A 12076-nucleotide genomic window follows, 5' to 3' on the forward strand; every position below is an offset into this window, starting at 1 on the left:
GAATTGACATGAACATATTTTGAATAACATGTTAATTCATGATTTGTAAAAAGATGCTTATAAGTAAATATTTTGAAATATTTTCTTGCAATATTATATGCAATCTTAATTTAATTAGGACACACCAAACAAGCAGCCCTAAATCAATTTATTTCAGCTATTTAGTATATAAATTAAAAATTACTGGATTCTATCTACTTAAAACTTTTGGAAAAGAAATTAAATGAGTAAAGAAGTTCCCAATTTTTAGTTATTAAGGAAATGAGAAAGAAGATAGTAGGAGACAGAGGATAATTTTTATGTAGAATAAACAGTATTATATAACTGATACCACTAATTGTATAAAAAAACTTTTCTGATCACTCTAATTTGTACAGCTTGAATAGGGGTTTGGTTTCTTTTTCAAATGAAGGACAGTGGCTTATTCTTTTTGTGAAGAATACTAAAGGAAAGCATATGACATGCATTTAAAGGGGGATAAAAAATGCTGTTTAAAACCAAAAATGCTAGCTAAAACTATAAAACTCAGAAGAAAACATAAAGTATAACTTTTCATGACTTTGGATTAGAAAATGATTTCTTAGATATGATATCAAAAGCATAAGCACCCAAAGAAAAAAAATAAACTGGACTTCATCAAAATTAAAAACTTTTGTGCTTCAAAGGATACTCTCAAGATTGAAAAGACAACCCAAAGAATGGGAGAAAATATTTGCAAATCATGTCTGATAAGGGGTTTGTATCCAGAATATATACATAAATCTTACAACTCAACACTAAAAAGACAAATAAAAATGGACAAAAGATTTGAACAGACCTTTGCAAAAAGATTATTGGCAAATAGCTAATAAGTACATGAAAAGATGCTCAACACCATTAGTCATTAGGGGAATGCAAATCAAAACCACATTCAGACACCACTTCATAATCACTACAATGGCTGTAATAAAAAAGACAGACAATAACAAGTGTTGGTGAGGATGTAGAGAAATTGGAACCCTCACACAGTACTGGTGGGAACACAAAATGGTTCAGCTGTGGTTGAAAAGACACAGTTCCTAAAGAGTTAAACACAGAGTTAACCTATGACCTAGCAATTTCATTCCTATACATATACTCAAAAGAAATGAAACTATGTGTCCACACAAAACCTACACAAATTCCATGGCAGCATTATTCACAATAGCCAAAAAGTGGAAACGACCCAAATGTTCATCAACAGATGAATAAACAATATGTGGTGTATCCACACAAAACTGGCCCCGCTACCTCTCTGACCTCATTGTCTAGGACGCCAGACACACTTGACTCCTGGTGATTCCTTGAACAAGCCCACCTCAGGGCCTCAGGCCCCCAGTGTGGTGTGTAGGGGACCCTCGGGGGACACAGCTGAGCTGAGAGCCTGCAGGGACTCTAAGGAGGGGCGGGGTGGCCACTCCACTGGGAGGACCACAGGCCCTAACAAGGCATCCAGTGCTAGCTCTTCCCTACGCCCAGAACAATCTTGCCACAGACAGCTGCCTGGATGGCTCTCTTACCCAAGTTTCTGCCCAAATATCACCTCCTCAGAGAAGCCTCCCCTAACCGCCCTACATAAAACAGCATGTCCTTATCACTCCCTATCCCATTTACACTCTTAATTTTTCTTCCTGGCTCTTATTACTACCTGACATTATATACTGGAGATATGGCATGATATTATATATATTAGGATAGGATAGTGTAATATACGCATGTATTGCCACTTATCACTACTCAAGATCTGTGTGTAAGAGGAATCAAGGGAGTATCAATCAGCCCACAGCTGGGTCCTCTTTTATACATAAGTACTACTCAAGATTCCTTATCCTCTGCTTTCCAGAACATTGTTTATATCTAGAGGGGATCCAATCTTAACATATAAGTTGGAGATATGATTCAAGTACAGTAAGTCCCCTACATACAAACCTTCAAGTTGCTTTCAAAGATGCGAACATGCGTGCCAGCCCCTGTATGCCAGCTGTTGTACTGTACTATTGTACTTTTCAAGGTACTGTACTGTAGGATTAAAAGTGTTTTCTTTGTTTTTTGTGTTTGTTTTTTATGTATGTATTATTTGTGTGAAAAGTATTATAAGCCTATTACGGTACAGTACTATATAGCCGATTGTGTTAGTTGGGTACCTAGGCTAACTCTGTTGGACTTAACGAACAAACTGGACTTAGGAACGCACACTCGGAACAGAACTCATTTGTATGTAGGTGACTTACTGTATATATTTTGTAAACAGGGGAGTAATAAGCAGCAAGTAAAATGCACACCTGAAAAAAGATTCAGATGTACCTTTGAGAGGAAAGAAACTGAGGCATTCCTTCAGAAGAACAAAGTGGGTATGCCTTTAAGGGATTTTTGTTAGTTGAGTTTGTAACTTTCATAACACATGACAAGAAGGTCTTATGGTTATGGAGGGGCTGGTTCCCCTCATCAGTGTCGTGAGGCACAAGCCAAACACCTCTGATATGTTCCACCTTCCGCCCTTTTCCTCATGTGTGCCACTGAGTAGGGTGTCTGGCCCGGAGGGGTGGATTTGGGGGCACCGGGAAGCCAGTGTGTGGGTGTTCGCTTGTTTTCCGCCTGTCTCTGCCCGAGGAATGCCAGGTCCTTGCTGTAGTTCTCCGTGCCTCCCAGGAAGGCCTTTCTCCCCACTCTCACCTGGTCCCCTCTGCAGTGCCTGCCACGGTGTAACTGCAGCCCAGTGACTCCATGGGAATTGGCAAGTCGGTTTGTACATCCACAGAGTGGAACTGGCTGTCACCGCAGCAACGCAGAAGGGCAGGTTAATCTCAGGTTTGGACATCCAGAACAAGATGTTCTTAGCCGGGCAACAGTTTGAAAGTCAGGTTTTGCCTAAAGAGAATTGTCTAAGTTCTTTTTTCTGCTCCTTTATTAAGAGGGGCCACTGGCATCAGACAGGAAAGGGAGCTGGAAGCACCTGCCCCATTAGCTCCATGACAGAGGAGAGCAGAGAAGGTGGGCGGCCAGGTGGGTGTCCAATAATGAGCATCAGGGATCCAGGTCACATAAGAGCAACCAGCATCTGGGCAACCAGCTTACCAGGGAGAAAAGGACAATCAGAGCAAACACCATATGCATAATATACATATCCGCACGTGCCATATATATGCACATACATACACATACACACACACACACACACACACACACACACACACTAGCTTAAGGAACAGATATATCACCAAACTGAGTCTTAAACTGTCTGGGATAAGATGGTTACTGTGACCAGGCATAATAGCTTTACAAGACTTTCATAAAACTGCTCCAGTTTCCTGCCATTCCAAATGGAAACTATTTGTTTATTTGAGTAGTTTTAAGTTGGAAATTGCTTGTATCATACAAAGCATGGAGGGCCAAAGCAGCTTACACTCTCTGCCTCCCCTTTTTAACCATGTTAAAAGCAGGGTGTACTTTACTTGTAGTAAGAAATTTGACAAAATCTCTGATAAGATCCTCCTACCCAGAAGGCAGCTGTGAGGTCCAGATGAAGTACAGGGAGGGGGATTTACAGTTGAACAACTAAATTCCAAAAGTACTGAGTAATGGTTAGTTGTCAACCTGGAGGGAAGATTCTGTTCCTTATTCCTATCCAGTCTAACATTTAAAGACTCACCTCACCACCTCCCACCCAGAAAAGTCTGGATCAAGACCCAGGAGGTATGATCACCCAAATAGCACGTGACACAAGCTGAGAGAGGGCTCACAGGCAGACAAGAGAATGAGGTTTTTTAAAAGTTCTGTATGGGTTCAAGAAAGGTGAAGGAAGGAAGGAAGGAAAGACAGAGGATGGAGGGGGGGAAAAGAGAAAAAAATAATAAAAAATGTGAAATGCACAGGGATAAATGAAAATACCACACATTTGTTTAAAAATAATAATAAAGTACTCAAGCACAAGAGTGGGAGTGGGCTTGAAGAGCAGTTCTCTGGGGAAAGCCTGTGGTTTAGATGACCCCAAGGGAGGGCTCCCTTAACAGAATTGCAAGGAGGCCTGTTTCAGAGGGTCTGTTATCAGAGCACCTGCTCCAGGGAAACCCCAGCCTGTAGGCCTGAACATTTGCTCACCAAGGTGCAAGGCCCAGCACACAGCACACAGACCCAGAGGGCAGGGTGAGGGACCTGCAACCATGTTCTGTGACAAGACAAAGGAGAAGAAAGTGGGGAATGCCTAGTAGGAAATGGCTTGACCTGGGGAGTTGGAAGACCTAGTCTTGGTGCTGCCACCGCTTACAAGGGAGATGGCCCTGGACAGCCATGGAGCTGTCCCAGACCCCAGCCAGCCTCCCTGTAGTCAGGCAAGGCCTGACACATCACTGCTGTGTCTCCCAGGGTCCTCATGGATCCTGGGACTTGAAGGAAGGCTGATCCAGAGGATGGGACCCATGGTGGGACCCAGGCTGTCTCTAGGAGGGCTGCAGCACAGAGCAGCCGTCCGAGAATCGATGAGAGAAAGGTCTCAGAAGGCAGGCTGTGCTTGATATGAGGAAGGAACCTTCCTAACAAGTCAAGCTCCTTCCAAGGATGTGTACTTTCTGTAGGCAGAACTGTTCAGGCAGATGCAAAGATGCAGGGGCCAACTTGCCAGAGATCTTACAGATGCAATTCCTGATCGAGTAGTATTTTTGGATGACAGCGTCTCTGAGATTCCTTCCCATCTCAAGATTCAACGGCATCATATCATTGGTGTGTGTGTGTGTGTTTGAGAAAAATTAAGTACTCATGAAACAAAAAAGTCCATCAAAGGTGCACTTGCTATGTACCAAGAATTTACAGGACGATGTTAGTAAATTTAACCTTCAGATCTTGGTTTGCAGAATATCTTCAACATGCCGTTTTACTGATGTTTGCATAAGCTCCTCAATCCACTCACCTGTTAATTATTCTTCTATGGACAATCTTTAAAATTATAATTCTCTCTGCACAGTCTTTTAGGAACTCTGACATTCGTTGTTTTAAAACTGGTTTCATTTCATGTTTTGCAATTGCCTTGAGGTGATCCCATGAAGCTTTGCATCGTCTTTCCATCTGACATAAATTATCCTGAAGTTGATCAAAGTCAACCTGAAAATCAGCGAGAGAACATTACAAATGCAATGAAATAACCGGACATCAACCTGACCCAGGAAACCGAACTGCCTCTGGGAAGAAACAAACATCAAAACCCAATTTACATCTTGAAATACAAACATATTTATGGCCTAAAAATTATCCACATGTCTTGACATCAAATTATTTAGTGATAAAACTTCTCCAAATGAACTCAACGCAAGTGTCACCTTTTTTTTTTTTTTTTTTTTTGCCGTATTTGGAAAGAAATCTTAAGAAAGTCTTCGGGAACTGTAAATTAAAACATGATATCAAGGAATCTAGTACAAGATGAACTGAGCAGATGTCTCATAAAATTTTTCAGAGCTCTCTTTTTCTTTAGATATTTCACTTGAGGTTGGAGGAATGCACCATAGTCCTACATGGATGGCCTTGATATGCTGGGGCCAGTTAAGGGGCAGCCAGAGCTTCTCTTCACCATGATCATTTTTACACTGTGTGACAAATTACTTTGTTTATCCATTCATTCTCTCATTCAAACAACACTCAGGGAAAAACTAGTGCATGCCAATCCCCCTCCCAGGTATGAAGAAGACAAAGATCAATGCGGAAAGAGACCAACTTGCTATTCCCAAGGAGGCTCATAGTACAGACAGGTGATCACCGAGCACTGAGGATGTACAGAACCCACCAGGCCTCTGTGTCTGGGTGAGTATCAGGGTGTGTGGTCCATCCCATCTGCCAACAGATGCAAACCATGTGTGCAAAGAACAGATGTGACAGAACATTCACTTTGCTCTTCGGGAAGTGGGACCAATTTGGATTGACTAAAGTGGACTGAGATGAAGCTTTCTAAAAGAATGCTTTGATAGAATTTCTAGACTAAAAACTATGGGAATCAGAGAGTTAGCCGTGAAATAATACACTTGAAGGTATTTAATGGAGGGAGATGTGAGATAGGGGAAAGAAACTGAGAAGACTAGGAGGGGAGGAAGAAATAGATAAACTGGTGAGCTGAAGGGAGGGGACTGAGGTGGATGGAGAGTGAGAGATGGTGGGAAAGGGCAAGAGCCTGGCAAACAAAGGTTAGGAGGAGAAAGAGAAGGTGGGGAGAGGTAAGCCACCATCGCTTAGATGCCGTGACTGTGGTCACGAGAGCAAGGCTTGGAGGTGAGTGCCCAAGGCGACTGGCTGGAGTGACCTCAGACCTCCAGCCCCACCCTGAGAAAGACAATGGAGGAGGCCAAGTCAACAAAAGTTGAATCCAGACAGGATGAAGATATGCTGAGCATAGGAGATGCCCAAGGGGCCAGGCAAGACTTCACACGTCCTGGATTTCTTGGGTGCTATGGTGCCAAAAACAGAAGGCAAGTTTAGGCAGAGGCTGGGGATTCAGGTAAGCGGCGAGCACTGTGGGACTTTGAGAAAAATAATTTGCCTGAAAACAAAGGAATTCTGGATCCAGATTAGAAAAGTTCCATTTTCCTATGACACAGTGGAGCTGAGAAAAAAATCTGGCATCTACCTGAAAGAAAAAGGAATGCAGGTTTCGAAAAGAAGGACTGAATAGTTCAAAAAATAAGCCTAGAAAGGGTTCCAGATGGTCTGGGATTGACACATAATATCTAAGAGGTCTAGGAGGTTTGATGCCAATTGTAACAGGTCTAATCATAGCTTCGCCATCTGTCCTCATTTGCATCTGGCAGCAACCTTGATCCACAATATCTGTAATAACTTTAATAAGTGTAGTAACTTCAGTTCAGCTCAGAATGTACTGAGCAGCTTGGTACAGTCTAACCAGGTGATGCCTGCCCAGCACTGCAGTGGACACAGAGCAGTCGGGCAGAAACCACGTTAGAGATGGTTTTCAGGGAAGAGAATCCACTGTGAGCCTTTAAAGGTAGTGGCAGAAAAAAGTGACCTCACTGCCAATGGAAACCAGGTGGAGAGCCTTTGACCAAAAGGTGTTTGAGGGAGCTTAATGTAGAGTCTTTTGAGGAGAGCTAGAAGGCTGCCTCAGCTGGCTGCCTGCTGGGGCTGACGAAACCACCATGATCTGAGTCTTCACAGTTACTTCATGGCCTCAGAGTCTGTAATTGGCCCCACTTCATGGGGGAGAAACTGTTGCACAGAAAGGTTAAGGAACTTGTGAGAGGCACACAGCTGGTTAGTGGTAGAGCTGGGATTTGAACCCACATCTCTCTGGCTCCAGAGTCTAAGTTCTCAACCGCCATGCCTTAAGCCTAGGTTTGTCCCTAAAAAATTCCACCCCAGGGAGAGAGCTGGCCTGGCCTTCTGTTGTGAGAAGGAAGTCCTCACCAGGAAGCCCTCTCCTGAGGACTGCTCCACATGGGCCACATTCCGTGTGTAGGAGGACATGGAACTGTGCTGTGAGGTAGTCAAGTCTTATCAAGTTAGTCTGGGGTGGAGCGGGCCAACTCAGGGACGAGAGCCGGGGCTGCAGAAGGGATGGAGTAGGGAAAACACACAGTATGAGTGGTCTGGTGCTTTAACAGCAAATTCTTTGACACTCATCCCTTCAGAATGTAAAGACTAAAATCCTTCCCTTTGAATGTGAGCCAGCTTTAGTGACCTGGTTCTAACAAATAGAATGTAAAAGCTAGGTCACAAATGGGGAAGAGCTTCTGCCTGGAGCTCTTGTGTGCTGTGTCTCAGACCACATATTTGGGGAAAGGCCATCTGCGAAGTCATGAGGACACTCAAGGAGCCCTGGGAGAGCCCGACATGGGAAGGAACTGAGTCCTCTCTCTAAGAACTAACAGATGAGTGAGCCACCATGGGAAAAACTTCCCGGCCCCAGTCGAGCCTTCGATGACTGCAGCCTCAGCTGACGTGTTGACTGAAACCCCAGGAGAGAACCTGAGACAGAACCACTCATGAAATAATGTTTCCTATTGCCAAAATTCATATGTTGAGGTCCCAACTCCCAGTACCTCAGAATGTGACCTAATCGGGAAATAGGGTCATTTTAGATGTAATTAATTAAGTTAGGATGAGGTTGCAATGGAGTAGGGTGGATCCCAATCCAATATGACTGGTATCCTTATAAGAAGGGGAAATCTGGACATAGACACACAAGGAGAACACCATGTGAAGATGAAGGCAGAGATTGGGGTTATTTCCAGCAAACCACCAGAAGCCAGGAGAGAGACATGGCACAGATTTCTCTCTCAAGAGAAGCTGACCTGGCCAACACCTTGATCTCAGACTTCTGGCCTCCAGAACTGTGGAACAAATTATTTCTGTTTTTCTAAGTTACCTAGTTTGTGATACTTTGTTACAACAACCCTAGGAAACTAATACATTATCCTCAGCCACTAGCTTTTGGAGTGATTTGTCACACAGCTGTAGATAACTAATACATGCAGGTAAAAATGTAAGGAAGAAGAGCCTGCACGGTCACCTGCCTCCACTCCTGAAGCCATGGGGTCAGTCAGTGATCACACTTCACTGTCGCTCTCTGAAAGCTAACGTGACTTGTCAGCACTCTGCACAAGCCTGTGAGTCCCCCCCGCCCCTCTAGGAGCAGCCAGAGCTATGCCCACCTCCACTCATTTCCACTAGGCCCTGGTGGGACAGTTTTCTTCCAGATGCCAGAGTAACCTGCTCTTCGGGGGTTGCAGTGATGACACCCAAAGTGACACACCAGGGGACGGAATGAATGCAGCTGGGGCTGGGGGTCCTTGAAGCTGATTTTGTACGTGTCTACACATAAGAGCCCCTCAAAGCCCCCAAGAACTTTGGGAGTAAAGGCTAGGAAGTAGTGGTAGATGCCCTCTTGGCGTCCTGTTGTAAGTCACATGGACCTGGGTCAATAGTCATCCTTCGTAATTGCCGAGGTTAATGGGGAGAAGCTACCTGCAGTTCTGGCTTGTGTAGCCAGTCTTTAGGCAAGGAAAGGCCTGATACTGAGGGGGCCCAGGGCAGTCACTGGGGGCCAGCCTGGTGTCAGGGCCCCTAGGCCAGGGCGACTTTCATCACAAGCAGGCTCCACCCAGCAGAAGGCCCTGGAAAGAACAAAGCACTACTGATTTGTAAAAAGGGAACTGATTTGTTCTGGAAACAGGACCAAATGAAGGGGACCCAGAAGCCCTGTCTCAAGAATTATAGGCAGACTCTATCTCAAGAATTATTACTAATAAACTGTCTTCTGAGAAGGCGCTCATGGGGCACCTAGAAGACCCCCGTTGGGACACTCAGAAGGGCTTTTGGAATACTGACGTAATATTTCTAAAGACTTCAGAACAGTGCCTGGCACAGAGTAAATACAGAGAGAGCGCCTGTGAAATAGAAAAGTCTGTCCACTCTCAGAGCTGCGGGATCGCTGGCCTTGCCTGTTTCTGCCTCAAGGCAGGGCCACCGTCAGGCTGGCTCAGGGCGCCCAGCTCAGTGGACCTGGCAGCTGCTGGCCTGAAACAGGTGAAGAAGGGTCCCAGGCCCCAGGTCCCCACAAGCCAGCTCTGTGGGGGAAGGCAGAGAGAGGGAAAGCTCCTTGAAGGGGAACCTAGCAAAGCCCTTTCCCCCCTCTGCCCACCATAGTCTCTCCTATGTTCACACTAGATTCCAATGTGTCTCAGAGCTAAACGCTGTTCTGCTTTCAGCTCCCCAGCTGGGTTGTATTTCTGGGAGTTTCTTCCACACTGACCTGGCCCTACTGAAGCCCCTCCCTGTGAGTTCCCTGTTGCTTCCAAGACCCTTACATCTCCCAGTTCTGTTGTGTTTGGGATCCCTCTGGGGTTGTTTGGCCCTAGGGATGCTCCTGCAGCAGGGGCAGCTGGCTGTCCAGCTCTTACGACTAAACCATAAGCTCATGAAGATTTTAACTCTGCACTAAGTTTAAGAGCTTGCAGCTGAGGGGCCAATGCTCTATGCTGTTTACAGCCCTATAAAACTGTTCCCTCGGTGTAAGATCATGGGCATGGCCAATCTGTAGGGGTCAGGGGGCCAGGCGTGCCCTTAGTTTCCTGGCTCCACACCTCACTGCAGGGTCCTATGGAAGTTTGAGGAGGAGCCAAATTGCAACTTTTGCACATTTTTGCCCACCTAAAACCAGCTGGGTGATTTCACTGCTCTGGAGAAGCCAGCCTGGTGAGTAACGCAGCTGAACAGGGGACGCCAGGGTTAGGACTGACTGGGATGGCAGGCTTGCTTCACATACCTCAGCAGGAAAGAATCTGACAGAGAACCAGAGATGGGAAAATGATCTCAAAAGTCCATTAGAAATGGCATGAGACGAGTTTTATTCACAAACTCTAGAGCAGGGGGTGCAAGAATTACTTGGGCATTTTAGTTAACAGAGCCTGGGCTCCGCAGAGATGACTGATGCAGAGCCAGCCTCTGGGGACAGACGCGCCTGCTCTTCCGAGCCACAGACATACCTTGGCTGACCTGGTGACGGCCCCAATCTCTGAGTACAGATCAGAGCTGTCCGGGAAGTTTTCCACCACCATGGTGCACACGTGGTGGAGAAGTGACTGCTTGTGCACGGTGTCTTTGACTTCTGGAACCTTCTCGAGGTAGCTTAACTCAAACGCTTTGGCCTGTTTGGGGAACATTAAATAAAAGACAGGAAGAACAAGTTTCACACAGGTTCTCAGAAAGGCGCAAATGGTTAGAATCAATGCTCTCTTGAAGGAGCCCAATATTTAGTTCCTTTGTGACTGAAGCATCTCAGGCCACACGCTCCATCATCCTTAGCTGATCACACACGGACCAGCCACCCTGAGAGCAAAATGAGCCTCCAGCCCTTTCCCACCACGCCCATCAGCCACAGACTATCCCAGGGCTCTGCTCCTAAATCAGGGTGCTGGGATGGGGCGAAGGGGGTGGGGTCTCTGCCATGTAGGTATCTACAACTTCCCTAATCCCTTCCCTGCTGTTTTTCTACTTCCTGGCCGAAGATAGGCCATTAAAACAGACAAAAAAGTTTGTTTATAATGTGTATGAGTACACATATTTAAGTGATAAGCTCAGGGGAAAAAAGAGAAAAAGAAAAAAACAGGGTAGAAGAAAATAGCTCCAAAGTCAATTTTGGGAGGAGCCAAGCTTCATAAGGAATAAAGTGCTTATTTGTCTAAGTTTTCTTATTTATAGCAAGATACAGGCTTGAATAAATAGGCCCTGATATTTTAAGGACAAAACTTCTAGATTTTCACCAAAAAACACAAAAATTATTTGTTCAATTGTGCTTTGGAGGACCAGAGGTACGACCTCCACTGGCAAGTGAAGGGCAGGGATTTTGTGAAGGGCAGGGATTTTGTGAGGAAAGGGATGGGAAAGACTTACATTAGTTCCATTTAGAAAGTTCCCAATGGCTAAGAGAGTAGACAGGATAAAGCCCAAGGTTTTATTGTTCTCCAACTGGTCTATTCCTTCCTTCAGGTCCAAAAGTGGTTCTGCCACTTCCTTTCAATTAAAAAAAAGTTAGAAGAAGGTGATAGCATAAATTTTGGTTTTACTTTGTTCTTTTTAATTTTTGTACAAGGTCATTACCAGTGGAGTTCTCCCAGTATAAGGCAATCCCATGTGATGGGCACATGCTCCCAGGTGTGGAAAAGAGCGGAAAGGCAGCAGGAGAAAGTCTAGCCCCAAAGTCTCCTCAGTGGAGACCAACTGGGTACCTGTGGCTCACAGGAGCTTGGTTGGGTCACATCTGCTCTGTCTTCCCCTGTTCCTGCCCATCTCCCAAGCTCAAGCAGGACACTCAGGTCATATTCTCCTCCCATTCTCTCTTCTGACCATGGTTGATGTCTATGAAACTCTTCACCTGCATGTTCCTTCAGCATCTGAACCAGTCTTCCTCTTTGCCTTTCTCCTCCCAGGCAGATGACACTGGAAACTGTGGTCTCACTGTCCCTGGACCCAGGTCTCCTAACCTCCCCTCTAGGCACTCTGTGGCTGGCCACCTCTTGGCCTGGGTTACTTTCTAGAAGGCCATCGTCCTCATTACTCCAGCTTT

At 45.4% G+C, this 12076-nt stretch overlaps 1 protein-coding gene across 5 annotated transcripts in view; it reads right to left on the bottom strand.

Moving 5' to 3' along the window:
- FHOD3 (formin homology 2 domain containing 3) overlaps window positions 1-12076 on the bottom strand; it is a 489898-nt gene that overhangs the window by 31379 nt on the left and 446443 nt on the right. For all 5 annotated transcript variants that reach the window (XM_061170499.1, XM_061170498.1, XM_061170497.1 and 2 more), the window contains 3 exons: window positions 11404-11523; window positions 10497-10658; window positions 4922-5112 (listed from right to left, as the gene is read on the bottom strand). In XM_061170499.1, coding sequence (XP_061026482.1) covers window positions 4922-5112; window positions 10497-10658; window positions 11404-11523 — 473 coding nt within the window. The remainder of the gene's footprint in view (window positions 1-4921; window positions 5113-10496; window positions 10659-11403; window positions 11524-12076) is intronic.

The sequence above is a fragment of the Eubalaena glacialis genome, chromosome 15 (assembly GCF_028564815.1).
Source record: "Eubalaena glacialis isolate mEubGla1 chromosome 15, mEubGla1.1.hap2.+ XY, whole genome shotgun sequence".
In the NCBI taxonomy this organism is placed as follows: domain Eukaryota; kingdom Metazoa; phylum Chordata; class Mammalia; order Artiodactyla; family Balaenidae; genus Eubalaena; species Eubalaena glacialis.